Source organism: Takifugu rubripes, chromosome 19 (assembly GCF_901000725.2).
Source record: "Takifugu rubripes chromosome 19, fTakRub1.2, whole genome shotgun sequence".
In the NCBI taxonomy this organism is placed as follows: domain Eukaryota; kingdom Metazoa; phylum Chordata; class Actinopteri; order Tetraodontiformes; family Tetraodontidae; genus Takifugu; species Takifugu rubripes.
In genome coordinates, this window is record NC_042303.1 from 3,320,742 (window position 1) to 3,334,305 (window position 13,564).

Genomic DNA, 13,564 nt, shown 5'->3' on the forward strand with positions numbered 1-13,564 from the left:
TTTCATGTGTAGACATTTCATCCTGGTACTTCTCCTCCAGATGTTTATTTCCCTGTAAGGCTTGCCTTAATTGATCTTGAAGCTCTTTTATGTCTTGGTCAAACACCTCAATTTTTCTTGTGTAGTCAGACATTATGTTCAGATATTTCTCCTCAAGACTTTTATATTCTGTCAATGTTTGCTTTAAATGTACTTGAAGCTCTTTCATATTTTGGTTCATTTCTTCATGTTTTGTTTTGTATTCAGACACGTCATTCTGATATTTTTCCTCCAGACTTTTATATTTTGTCAATGCTTTGTCTAATTCCACTTCAAGCTCTTTTGTGTGCCGTTCCATCTCCGCTACAGTGTTCATGTATGTGGAACTTTCCCTTTTGTATTTTTCCTCTAGAAATGTGTTGTTTGTCATTGCTTCCAATATTTGGACTTGAAGCTCTTCCACCTTTATTGTCATGATATTATTTTGGTCGTTAGTGTGGTCCAGGTCTTCTCTTGTGTATTTACATTTGAACTTTTTCTTGTGGTACTTCTCCTCTAGCTGCTTATTTTCTTTCTTAACGTCCTTCAACAAAATCTGTAGTTCATCCGCTTTAACTGTCATTGTTTCATTTTTGCAGCTTGCTTGTTGCAGCTCCTTTTTTATGTGTGTGAATTTAGATCTTTCTTGAGAAAGGGTTGCTTCCATAGATTCAAAATTGTGCTTTGTTTGTTTTAATTCCGTGACCAGGAAAGTGATTCGTTTTTCGTGTCTTTCTTGTAGCTTAAGCAAACGTTCTCTCTCCCTCTTCAAAGTTGGCATGTCCATGTCTTTGGTCCTGTTAAATTTGTATGCCCTCTGGATGTTGACCGTTGAATAACTTCCAGTTTCCTGAACAGGATCCATGATGTTCAGGTTAGGCAATCCTTTTTCTAAAGAGTTAATTTTCTCATCAATATTTTTCTGAAGAACAGATATGTCTTCATGAACTTTAATTTGTTTTGTTTCATCACAGAATTTGAAAAGATGTATGTCATGTTTTTTAAGAGCAAAATAATCAAAATGTTTTTCAAAGAAATGCTTAAGGTGACCAGTGGTATCTTTGTATTCACTATACAGAGATTTAAGTTCCGAAAGGGTATGTAACAGCTCAACACAAGTTATACTATCCATTGTTGAAATTTCTATTTGTCAAAAATTGAACTTCCTTGGAGCTTAATTTTTAAACACTTGCAATATACCAACATATAACTACAGCATTAAAATAATGCTAATATATCAAAGTATAAAAACATCAAAGTATAAATATAGATATACATATATATACATTAGTCATAAATTAATTGCCTGTTTAGCTATTTTGCTTTATCAATTTATATACAAACTTTAATTTAACATGGATCAATACAAAGCTATGTAAAATAGGCCAAATCCCATCAGTAGCTCATAATTAATTAAGTAAAAAAAAGAATGAATATTTCTCTATCTGTGATTGTTGTGAACAAAGAAGAAAAGGTAATTTATTTCAGTTTTCAAGATTTCTAGTTGTTTCTCAGGCAGAAAGAAAACATGCAAACGGAACAAGTTCTTTGAATTAAATGTTTGAAGGAATGCAAAAATGTCATCTCTCACCTGCCTTAATATACCTCTTTAAATTTGCTTTGCATGTTTATATGCTTTGATCTTTTGATTTAAAAATGGCCACCAAAAAACACTGAGCCTTTTTAAAAGCAGTGCTTAAAAAAAACAGAACAGTGACACATATTGATAAGCAATTTGTTTTGTTGAAATTAGTTCATTTTAAATAATTTCATTTAATGGCAGAGAAAACTATTATAGAGCTAAAGAAACTATTCTGGTCATTTCAAAGCAATACAAGGAATACGAAAAGGTTGCGGCTCAATTAAAACATGTTCTCAATGAATGAAAAGATGGTTACAGTGGCCCGCCTGAAGATGAAGAGTTTTTCAAGATCTTCTCTTTTGACCTCTCACATCAAGGCATTTTCATCCACACAGATGTCTCACTGCTATTTTCTCTCTTCTGGACCATTCTCTGTAAACCCTAGAGATGACTGTGCTTAAAAGTCACTGGAAGTCAGCGTTTTCTGAAATACTCAGCAGCACATCTGGCACCAACATCCAGGTCATGGTGGACCTAATAAAGTGGCCGGTGAGTTTATGGTTATTACAAGGTTTCGTAACATAGTATGTCCCTTTACCGAAGAATAGCAAATGGCTGTTGCTGACGGTGTCGAGATTAGAGCTGTCAAATTGTTCGACAGCAGTGGGATGGTGGTTGCTCACGCATTTGCCAGTGCCAAACCTGTTTCCGACACACAGAGGTGGGACAGACATCTGAGGAAGAAAGTGTCTGTGGACTGACCGTGCATCATCACCCTAATCTAATAAATTCATGGCTGGCGTAACATAAGGTCAAAGGAGTATTACCACAGGTTCCTTCACTTTGTGAACATGGTGAGCCTCAACAGCTGGGCGCTGTACCGGCGTGATTCTGAGTCCACGAATGTTCCACAGGAGAAGCAGAAGGACTCGCTGGATATCCGAACAGCCATTGGACAGGCCCTCTCCATGCAAGGCAAAGATCTCTCGACCAAGAAGAGGTGGTGGCCATCGTCGGATGAGGAACAAGACTTTGACAGGAAGAAGCACAGTGGACCAGCACAGAGGTCCACTACAATGCTGTGGCTCACTGGCCAAAAATCAACCGCCAACACTGTAATGCCCTTATCGCAAGGGCCACAGAGCAGAAGTGCGGAAAATGTGGTGTTCATCTTTGCCTCACAAGAAAGAAGCATTCCATGAGTGAAATGTTAAAATCATTTGAGTCAGTTGAGCTATTTCCTGCTCCAACGAGGCCAAAATGAACAACTATTTTTCTTTTTCTTTAAAAATTGGGCAATGTAACATAGTGTTGGAGTATAATATGTTAAACTAATTTATTTTCTGCTCTGTTACCAACTAAAAGTCTGTTTATTACTGACATTATTATTATTTTTATTGTTATTTTTGACTTACAACCACTTACTACTTACAACCATTAATGCCTCTTGCCGCAAATTTGAAACATACCCAAATTATTTTTTGTACTATAGTAAAATAAAAAACTCATCTGAATTTAGGATTTACTGTACTTGAAGACAAAAGCTTGTATATAAATTTATATAAGGTTAAGTGGTTTTGCACTCTGTATATAATTTTGTATAGTTTATTTTCTTTTATTTAAATATAAAAAGGTGAATTCCCTGCAAATGTGATTCTCTTAATGTTTCTGACCGATAAAGAATAAAGACACTTCCGTTCTCCGTCCTGCCCTAGAGACAAGCCGAATGAGACCGGAAGATTACGAGTGAACCCGAAGACGACCCAAACGGCGGCAGCACGCGTTGCCGACGCTAATGACGGAGTTTCGTAGACCTCATAAATAATCGTTGTCGGGCTGCGACCTTTGTGCGTAATTGTGGGATAAATTTACTTCCTGTTAGCTGTGTTGCCTCAATGTTGCCTTAATGTCCACGGTGACGATCCTGACAAGCCCGATATATTTCTATTAATTGGTACATATTTTAACCGTTAATCTCATGTGTTGTCGAGGCGAGGTGACTATTTTAGGTTATTGTTTTATTTTATTTTAATTCAAACGTTAATTGCTGTATCCCTTTCAGTGGTAGAGCACGTCTGCCTCATCTCCACCATGGCAGAGACATCACCAGGCAACCAGAAGCGTAGGTAGACAGATCTCCCCTAAGATCTCCACAGGGCTGGACAGAGCTGCTACCAATCACTGTCTATGAGTCCCAGCAGACTGCTACTCACCAGAGAGCCTTGAGCACCCACAGACCCCTGTGGAGAAGACCAGGAACCACTTTAGTCTCTCTCGGGTTCACTTTGTGTCATCATCTATCAGAGGGGTGTCTGCTGCACACTTAATCTAGTGCACTTTAAATGTTTCAGCACAGATACTGTATGATTACTACAGTGACTCTCAAACCGCAAGACTTGTGATCATTCTTTTACATTCATTATTTAGTCCGGTAATCAGTGCCCTCTAGAGGCAATAATAAATGCACACTGGGTCCGGGGGTGTGCTGATTGAGTGCCCAAACTTGAGGTTGTGCACAAGCCAAATGTCGTCATTTTGGATATTGTACCAGAATATTCTTGTATTTTCACATGTACTGTATCTTATCAATGCGATGCTGAAGCTTCAAACTAACATTTAACGGAATTCTGTGGCACCTATTCACGCCAGGACAGATTGACAGTGGAATTAAATGGACATATCCATCATTATAGACTGATGAAGTAGCTGTCAAAAGGACCCAAGAGTCAGTTTTAGCTAATTATAAGCTCTTTATTAAATCACATATACATTGTCATCATATATGAAACAGCTTGGTGTTGGCTTCGCCCAGTGAGATGACGGTGACATTGGAGGCTAGATGGCGAGATTGTCAGATGTGCCAAATCACGTATGAACTTCCCCAGCAACAAGTGTGTCTGCTCTGGTGTGCTTTCAAGTTTACATCACAATGCTGTTTTCAGCTCTTCATTTCTTGTGTAACTCAAGCAAAGGCAGGAAGGAGGTTTTTTCCTTAAACATCCATAAATCACATGGAAAGTGGGGAAATTAAGGCAAAAGACTGGTTGTTCGATTTAGGGGGTTCGATTTTTTTGGTTTTGGTTTTTAAAATTCTCATCTCAAAATGTTGTCTCTTGCACAATTCCCTGTTTTTTCCTGCCTTTTCTACATACATTTGAATAGATGGATGTCTGATTCAGAGCTCTAGTGTAGATTAGCGTAGCTTGCTGTCAACAGGAGCAACTGCCTAGATCGGAAAACCTCAACAACCTAAGGAGCCACAACATTGCAACAAAACATGTCAAACGCTGCAAACACCAACAGCACAGATTGTCAATCAGCTTTGCCAATTTTATATCCAAATTTTTAATCAATGGTCTAAAAGTTTCCTGCTCCGAAATATTTGCCCAAGCAATCGACGAAAAAATAAAAATCCTGTTGTGTCTGAGTCAGCGGCTGATTATAGGCTATCGTAAAGACAACACAAGTGGACAGCCTGTCATCAGTGGCACAAAAGTATACAATTATAATAATACAAAAATTAATAATGTTCATCTATTTCCTCTGAAATGGGAAATAAAATATTTTCAATCAATCAATAGTTTATCACTAAAATCTCAGTTCAGTGAATGATTCCATGCTAAGCGCGTTCACCATAAGAGACTGGTGCGCTAAAGGATATTGTGGGTGTGCATTACACTCTTCTGTCCAGCTTTGCTAAAAGCCTTTTATAACTAGTCTGGACAGTTCGACCTTTTTTGATGCTGATTGTAATTGTTGTTGCTGATGCAAGCTAACCGTGCAAATGAAACTGTCTCGTCTGATATCCATCTGAATCAGAGCTTTAGCCACATCGCTGAGATCCCCTTCCTTATTTAGACATGGCACATCTCATTGTACATTACTGATATTGAAACTCTTCATTTCTGTGCTGTATTTACTGTCTGTGTGACATTGATGTTAACCCAATATATCAGCATTAGCCTGTTAGACTAATAAAGAAAACATTTTACAGTCTTGTATGATTTGTATGATATCTGCAGGAAGACACGTTGCACTATCTTTATTCTCACCGATCGCTTTCCACAAAATCACTATTTACATGTCAAGAATACAAAAAAACAAGAAAAAAATTGAACTTCTTTAAAAGGACAATATTCACATTTTGTGCCTAAATGTCAATCAATATCTTGAAAAGGACAATGGGATGATTGAAAGTATTTTAAAGATCATTAAAACATTTTACGTGGGATATGTAACATCACAATAATCTTGACATACAGTATCTCCCATATATTGACTATAAAGTGTTATTTTTTCCTTCCATAAATCACTATGACAGTTTCAAAATAAAATATCAACAGAACTCTTGATCTATCTATAGTCTTCTCAGGTCCCAACGACATAAATGTGAGATTTTCTTAATAGAAATATGTGCAAAAGTTTGAGTTTTACAACAACTGAAGGTTTTTTGTGCACTTGTGGTCCTTACGTATGTGTTTAATTGAAAATGAGTGCGCTCACTGGAAAATTGACAGTGAACACAACAATACTAATACATCAAAAGCAGCTTGAGGAATTATTGCATATTATTAGCAAACTGCAACCCTGAAACTGGAAGTTTTCAGATGTACTCAGCCTATTTGTCATGGCTGAAAAGTTGCCTGCTTACAAAAGATGCCTCACCCTTCTGGAGTGACCGCAGCTTCTATAAAACGGTCAAGATGCCACTTCAGATTCCAATAAACATGCAAGGGAAGCTGTGCAGGTAGATTCGTAAACAGCCGGCCAAGGACTACGGGTTATTTTATAAACAGCCAACCATTTTTAGTGTGTTCAAGGAAAGAGACGTTCATGAAAACAAGACAGGGCAGGTTTTTAAATGGCTCCTGACACCTGGCAGGGATGGATCCTCCTGGCACCTCTGTAAAGCTTAAAGGTCTGAAGTTTCTGGGTCATCACAAAAGATCCAGAACGCATCACGTTTGGTTTGTGTAATCATCCAAAGACTGGAGGTGCTCACAGGATCGTTGTAAACTCGGTGGCTTTGCTTGTTTTCAAGAAATTTCATTTTCATTTTCATGTGAAAGGCATTCTAAAATATTTCTTTTCTTTTAGTTATTGTGCACTGGGGGTTGGGGGTACAATCATCTTCATCTCTATAACTGGATCAGAAAATATAAAGTTTCATAAGAATAATATTTTATACTCTCAACTAAGTTTGGCTGATGTATATTTCTAACAAGTGTAGCAGAGTTCGTTGTTCATTTTACTGCCTGTTAGAAACACCAGTTTTAACCCTCTAAAGTGACACTTTGTTCTAACTCAGCTGCAATCGCATTAGGGTTGGTGGATGTGGCGGAAATATGGCATATAAAGTGTTTTACATAGGTTGAACTCCCAGTTCTCATTCGTTGTTCCTGAGCAGGGTGGCTCGTCTCATGCTGAGTGAGCACATAAATCAGGACACAATTGTAAACAGAGTTTCTCTATAAAGTGGTTAAAAGACTTGATCTCTAATTTCCAGTCATCAACGTATGCATGACATCAGCTTATCGGTTGCCTGGCACCGATAACGTAAAGTCATTTTATGATCTCACACAAGCAGCTGTAGCATTCACAAGGGTTCTGCTCCCAGAAACAACACAGTTGGTTTAAGCATCTGGAATGCACAGGAAATAAAGAATGGTTTTTGTAATTTTATCAAATATTCTGTGAGAAATAAGGGCCATTTTTCTGAAGACACATATCCATGCGCTGACATGTGCACATTTGCTGCACTCATGACACGTCCACAACTAAAGCTTTTAGTTGAGATGGTGTACAGCAGTGCTATTCTCTCTTTGACACACAAACACTGATATTTTCATAAATGATGAGATGGCACAATGTCTATTTCAACCTTGCTGTGAGAAAAATGACTCAGCTTCACATGTGCAAATGCAAATGTGTAAATCAATTATATCTACGCTCTAAAAACACAAGGAAAGCACGACCTGTGACAAACATGTTAGAAGAACACCAGAGGGAAATTACTTCAGTAGACTTAGAAAATACTGATGAAAGACTCACAATCACGAGTGAATGAGGAGCAGTTTGACTCGTGAAGAGCTTAGCGTCCAGCTCCAAGACCTGGCTTCACAGCCACAGAACGATGCCTCATTTATTGAATACCATTCAAATTGAAAAATTAGCCGCCGTGACAAATGACACTGGTGAGATCAATAAAGTGGAAGAAAATTAGTAATAAATGAAAGAAAAATCAGTGTCAATTCTATTCCAAAGCATAATGGGAGAACTGTGTGGACACTACATTTTCAGACTTCCATATTTTATACATACCTACACCTAATCATTAGCCAACAGCCATATTTTGGACTAACCCCACGATGGAACACACTGCAGTTGCGTTAAATTAAGAATGGTGATGTGATGTACACTAGTTGGCACTGTGTGAGATTATAAATGGACTCCAATCTGACAGCAAAAAGCACATCTAGTGCATCACTGCACACCCTAAAACATAGAGATTACACTCAGAACCTGGAACAAAAAGAAGAGAAAAACTTAGTGTGAATAATGTCACACACATTCCATCACTCACACGATAGCAGGTGAATGTGGTGTCAACACAATTAGACAGTAGTGACTGTCAAAAGGGAACTTGGGCACAGCGTGTCCTCCTGGTTGTCCAGTCTGGTCCCATGAGTTAGCAACTCCTCAACTGTTATCCAGTCATCCAGCAGCTTTCTGTTCCTCAGACGACTGAGCTTCCTCCGGCTCAGCTTCAAAGCCATGTTGCATCTTCCCCCTATAAGTGGTCCATGTGCTCGATTGTCCACCAAACCCATGTTTTCAGTAAAGCTTGCTTCCCCATCAGCAGGGGCCCCTCCCCTGCTGACGGCATCTCGTGCAGGTGCAAGTTTGGCCTGCAGCTGCTGCTGTTGCTGCTTTTGCTCACGGGCCAATAAGAATTGTTCCTTCCTCTCAGTTCGAGTCCAGTATCGACCCATCAGCATGTCACTATTGGTTTCCTCATCTGTGCTCATCCCGCTACGTTCATTTGCAAGTTGAGAAGCTCTGTCCCTTAAAAGCTGGTTTCTGGAGAACCTTGAGGTTGAGATGGGCTTGGTGTCTGGATCAAACAGATCAGAACGTGGATGAGACCCAACAGCAGTGCAAGCCCCTGTGTGCCCCTCCAAGGTGCTGTAGGGACCTCTACCTATAACCCCAGCCTGGGACTGACGGCTGGCTGGTTTTGGCCAGGTGTCATTGATGTCACCCATTTGAAAAGATTGGGCCAAATTTTGAAATTGCTGCTGTTCTCTTGCTCCGTTCCTAAGTTGCTCATTCTGCTCCTCCCTGTTGATCTCCTCCTGAATCGCTGCCTCTCTCTCCAGCTCTTCCTTCTTTAGTATATTCCTTTGTTCCAGGTTCCTTTCAATTTCTCTGTCCCTTTCTGCCGCCATAGGTTCAGGCATCAAACATCTTTCTTGTAAGTGCCACCAGTCGTGGTGAGCTTCCTGGTTGCAAGGGTTGTCCTCATGGCATCTCTCACAGGGGATGTGTCCTAGAGTGACAGGATGCTGATGGACTGATTGTGCCAGACCAGCTGCATTTGAAGGCATCGCTCCAAGCATTAACTCCCCCTCCTCTGGCAGACCTCTGGCAAATTGATGGACCCTACACGGTGAGACAGCTCCACAATGGTGCAGAGTTGCTGCACAGTAGGACGGCGATGCTGGATGGCTGGCTCGGCGACGGTACTCTTGTGGAGGAGGGCGATGGTGCAGTGTACGGCTTCTTCTCAGCATACTCACTGAATTGTATCCTTGGTGCGCTTGCATGGGTATGAAAGGTTTCCGGTGACTTGAGGGAGTGCTGCAGGTTGAGAGGACTGGAGCAGTCATCCGTGAGACCGCCGCATGGCAGGGGTTGAACAGAGCTCCACTGCTGGAACTGTGACGATTCAGACAAGGTCGCTCAACTTTATGGAACTGAACTGATGAAACCCTGTGAGATTCGAGCAATAAAAATATATGTATGAGGCATAGATGTTTAACAGGAGTAAATTAATCAGTAATTTTACATGAAATGTTGGAAAACATTCTAAAAGAGAAACCAAATTGAACTCAATTGCTTGAAATCGATTTGAAACTATTACAGCATGAATTGCTCTCAGAGTTTCTAGACTAAGTCTTACTTCTTGCTCAGATTGTCCCTTTGGTGTCACTGATGTGACTGGGCTGTCAGACAGAATCTTTTTTTCTATTTTTCAAGTACCTGAAAAGTCCACTGGTTGGCGGTTCTAGGACACCTTCCTCCATCGCGACCTGCCGGCTCTGGTAGGGAGGTTGGGTTGTCAGTGCCTCAGGAATGGACTCCAACAGCTCCCGGTGACTTTTGGGACAGCTGTCACGCCGCTCCCTTCTCTCACAAGGTTCCCCTTGATGCTGTATCCTGGCATTGTATAGCCGCATTCGTTTCTCTAACAGTCTCTGAAAGTGCCTGAACTCCCCAGTGCTCACACTGTAAAAGCCTGAATCGCTGAGCTCTGAAGAGATATAGGATTCAGAGGAAGGTGAGCCACCACCTCCAAAGCCCCTACAAGATCCAGGTAATAGGGTCCCGTGCGACTTATAGTCCTCAATGCCACCTTCTTCTGTCTCCATGCCTGAGAGGTCTCCCTGGTGAAGGGAACCATCAGTCCAACCCAGGCCACTGTCCAACTCATGGTGCAATGAAAGGAAGCCCGATGGCTTCTCCAGCATAAAGTCATCATCGTCCATCTCCTACACACACCCCAAAAACATTTACTTTGCATAAATATCAGTGCATTTTGGTAAATATTGTTTTTCTTGTGCAGGTCTTCAGTATAACTGAGAAATGACTAGATATCTCTAAAATGGTATAAAATATATAGGTAAAAAATGGTGGTTTATTAAGAATACTCTTAATTCATTTCTAACTGCTGCAGCAATCTGTCCAAGTAGTGATGCCCAAACCTTGCGTTTATTCGCTCTTAATTAGAACGACAAATAATGTTTTATCCGAATGTGGTCGATATCATATATTTTGCTGTTCTTTCAATCCAGGTAGGAAAATAATAGAATCGTCTGATACTGGGGGCAAATGAAAGAAGAACAAATTTCTATATTTTATATTTCTAGAGTTATATTGCACTGTATGTATTTGATTCTAACATGACATGCAACCATTTCAGAAATGCATACCTTTGTAATTGCCCAAGTCAAAATGAGATCATAGGCAAATACACTGCCAGTATTTTAGCTCCGCTAATTAGCTGTGGGAGATCCTTGCTTACTTTACTCCTTATTGTTGCTAAATATACAGCTGAATAGATAAATGTATATATTTTGTTGCTCTAGAAAATTAATTCCCCTGTTGCTTTAAATATCTTGGTTGCCATTATGTGTATTTATGGATTACCCAACATTCTAAGCCATTTTTTCTTACCTTGCTATGACAGTCATTGGGTTCCTCTAACGTTGGGTTGCAACATCCTACCAAGCAACTTTGTTCCTTTGGTCTTTGGCTGGCTATCACTATCAATTCAGGATCCTGATTGATAGTGTTTTTGTTGTATTTTAAAAGAAAGAAAAAATACATTTGGATATTCTTCTATTTAATCAGGATTAATGTAATTCTATCACTGTTGTCACCTGGGATCCAATGTCCATAGTGTCCCTCGGGGAGCTCGGCAGGTAGCCGTAGCGCCCATCACAGTGATTGCGTGGTAGGGGCAGGTGGTTGTAGTAATGCCTGTGGAGGAGGGGGGGTTCAGAAACAGACTTTTAAAGCAACATGAGTTTAATATATACTGGAAACGATGAAATATCCCACATAATACTGTAACACAAGGTACAGAAGTTTGACTATGATGAGAATAAACTCTTTACCTCTCTTGGTAGGTTGGCGTGTTGGGCCCCACACCCATCATTGGAAGGGGCAAGCTGAGACGCTGCAGATGAAGTGGGAGCGGCTCCCAGGTGGCCTCATCAGCATGACTCCTCTGACTTTTGATTTGCATTGTGATCGGATACTGAGTGGCAGCAAGGATTTGCATAGCATCCCGTTGGCTCAAGTTTGGAAAATTCCTCCCGTTCCTCTGAGATGAGCAGACAGGCGAGAGTGATGATGTTAGCAAGCAACCGGTAATGTGCAACCTAACCCTGGTGTTGGGTGGCACTGTACCTAAACACCATCTGATTTTGCATTTCTTACATCTTAAAACTGTTTATTAATATGCACAGCTTGTTTTCCAATATGGACATGATGATATAATAAGTGCTGATGGTAATCCACAAGATTCACAAGCGTGTTTGTTGCTTTCTGCTCCACATGTATGTAGTAATAGGTACATTTTTTAAAAGCCTTTTGTTCATTCTTGACCATTTGATACTAACAAGTTAAGTTTGTTGAGTGCTTTTCACTCCATCCAAAGCTTCAATTCCTGAGAACATCTCATACATGTCAGCATGTATTCACAGAAAACTGTGTGGTAAAAGAAAAAGGTTTATTTTGTAAAAAGCTGCAGAGATGCTCTAACAGACCATCACACAGTGGTGTGTCAGTCCAATTGATAGACAGCTAATTAATGACGTGACACATGGTCCTTTGTTACAATTTGTTTTACTTTAAGTGATAAATTGTATCACTGAAGGAATCCTATAATTGAGCCATGCCAGCCAATGGCACACTGCCATTTTGACATTTGTTTTGCCATTTTGACTAGTTTATATAATCTAATCTACAGAAATATACAGTATAACTAGCTGCAAGACACAACTCTGCCCAAAGAGATGCTGAACTAGTTCCAGAACAGCAACAACACAGTTTCAATTTGGCGAGTGCCACAAACGTGAGCAGTTTGGACATTGTGTCCATGTTGACACTAAAGGGTTAAATGCCTGGAAGCCAGTTTGAAGCTCATCCTGCTGTCAGACACACATGCAGCCATTGAATCAGAGGCATGAACATTATTGTTAACTCCAGCACATCACAACCATGACTCACCCACTGCTACATTCAACTGCAACAGACACATGCATGCATAGACACACACGCACTCGCGTGCACACACACGCAAACACATCACACGCACGCACACACACACACCATTAGCTAAGAATCACAAAATGGCACCCGTGTGTGGAGACACAGGATAACTGTGGGAAGAAAACCCTAAAGATAACGCTAAACAACAATTTTTCTTCATGCACACCACATTCCTGAGAACTCTGTCTACATAAACCCAGAAACAGAAATTTGAGGAAGGACCAGCATCTATTTGTTAAAGCTTTATATTGAAGGAATGCCGAGCACTGCAAAAATGGTCACATTATGCCGTCTCGTGTCCGCATATGTGAGCAGGTCTGTGGGCAACCCCCCCCCCACACACACACACCCACCACCTCCACCACTCCCACCCCCTGTTAAGCACACACATAAAATGATTCTACTATGCAGATCAAGCGTGATAAAATACGCATCATATGACTTCCTTATGGATGAAGAAGACTCAAATCTTTTTGATATCTACCATTTCAGCCATCCATGGTCCCGACAGCCAACAACCCATCGTCACGGCAACAGAGAAGAGAAAATCCTCGATGCTGATGCTTTCTTCAAGAGACTGCCTCCTTCTCCTTACTGTTGCTGTCACTACAATATGTTCAAAATGCTCAGAGTGTCTTTTTACTATCACCCCCTCCTCAGTTCTTTCCTTGGTCTTCTCTTTTGTGTCCTGGTCTTCTTTTTGTCTATTTTAGCAATAGCTCTACTTTTGCCCCCTCCCCCCTTCCTTCACATCATCCAAGTGCAGCCTCCTGCGCGCATGCATACACATACTGATGCAGGAATGCAGTGCTGCAACACAAAATATGCACAGACTGATACAAAATGTAGAGAGAAACATATTCAGTCACAGGGAGAGGAGCATCTGATTGGTGGGCTTTTTAGAGA

At 40.5% G+C, this 13,564-nt stretch overlaps 1 protein-coding gene across 1 annotated transcript; it reads right to left on the minus strand.

Annotated features, from left to right (window-relative positions):
- Positions 1-4,334: 4,334 nt before the first annotated feature.
- LOC115246950 (uncharacterized) lies at positions 4,335-13,476 on the minus strand. The gene is made up of 6 exons (XM_029826987.1): positions 13,143-13,476; positions 11,500-11,708; positions 11,263-11,362; positions 11,057-11,161; positions 9,863-10,371; positions 4,335-9,592 (listed from the first exon to the last, which is right to left on the minus strand). The coding sequence occupies exons 1-6, from the start codon at positions 13,179-13,181 to the stop codon at positions 8,215-8,217; spliced, it is 2,340 nt and encodes a 779-aa protein (XP_029682847.1). The 5' UTR covers positions 13,182-13,476; the 3' UTR covers positions 4,335-8,214.
- Positions 13,477-13,564: the final 88 nt, after the last annotated feature.

Coding starts and splice junctions, on each gene's coding strand:
- LOC115246950 (XM_029826987.1), bottom strand. CDS start 13,181: ATGGGTTGTTGGCTGTCGGGACCATGGATGGCTGAAATG. Junction 11,162..11,262: donor CTATGGACATTGGATCCCAG/GTGACAACAGTG, acceptor ACTATCAATCAG/GATCCTGAATTGATAGTGAT. Junction 10,372..11,056: donor CCAATGACTGTCATAGCAAG/GTAAGAAAAAAT, acceptor GGGTGTGTGTAG/GAGATGGACGATGATGACTT.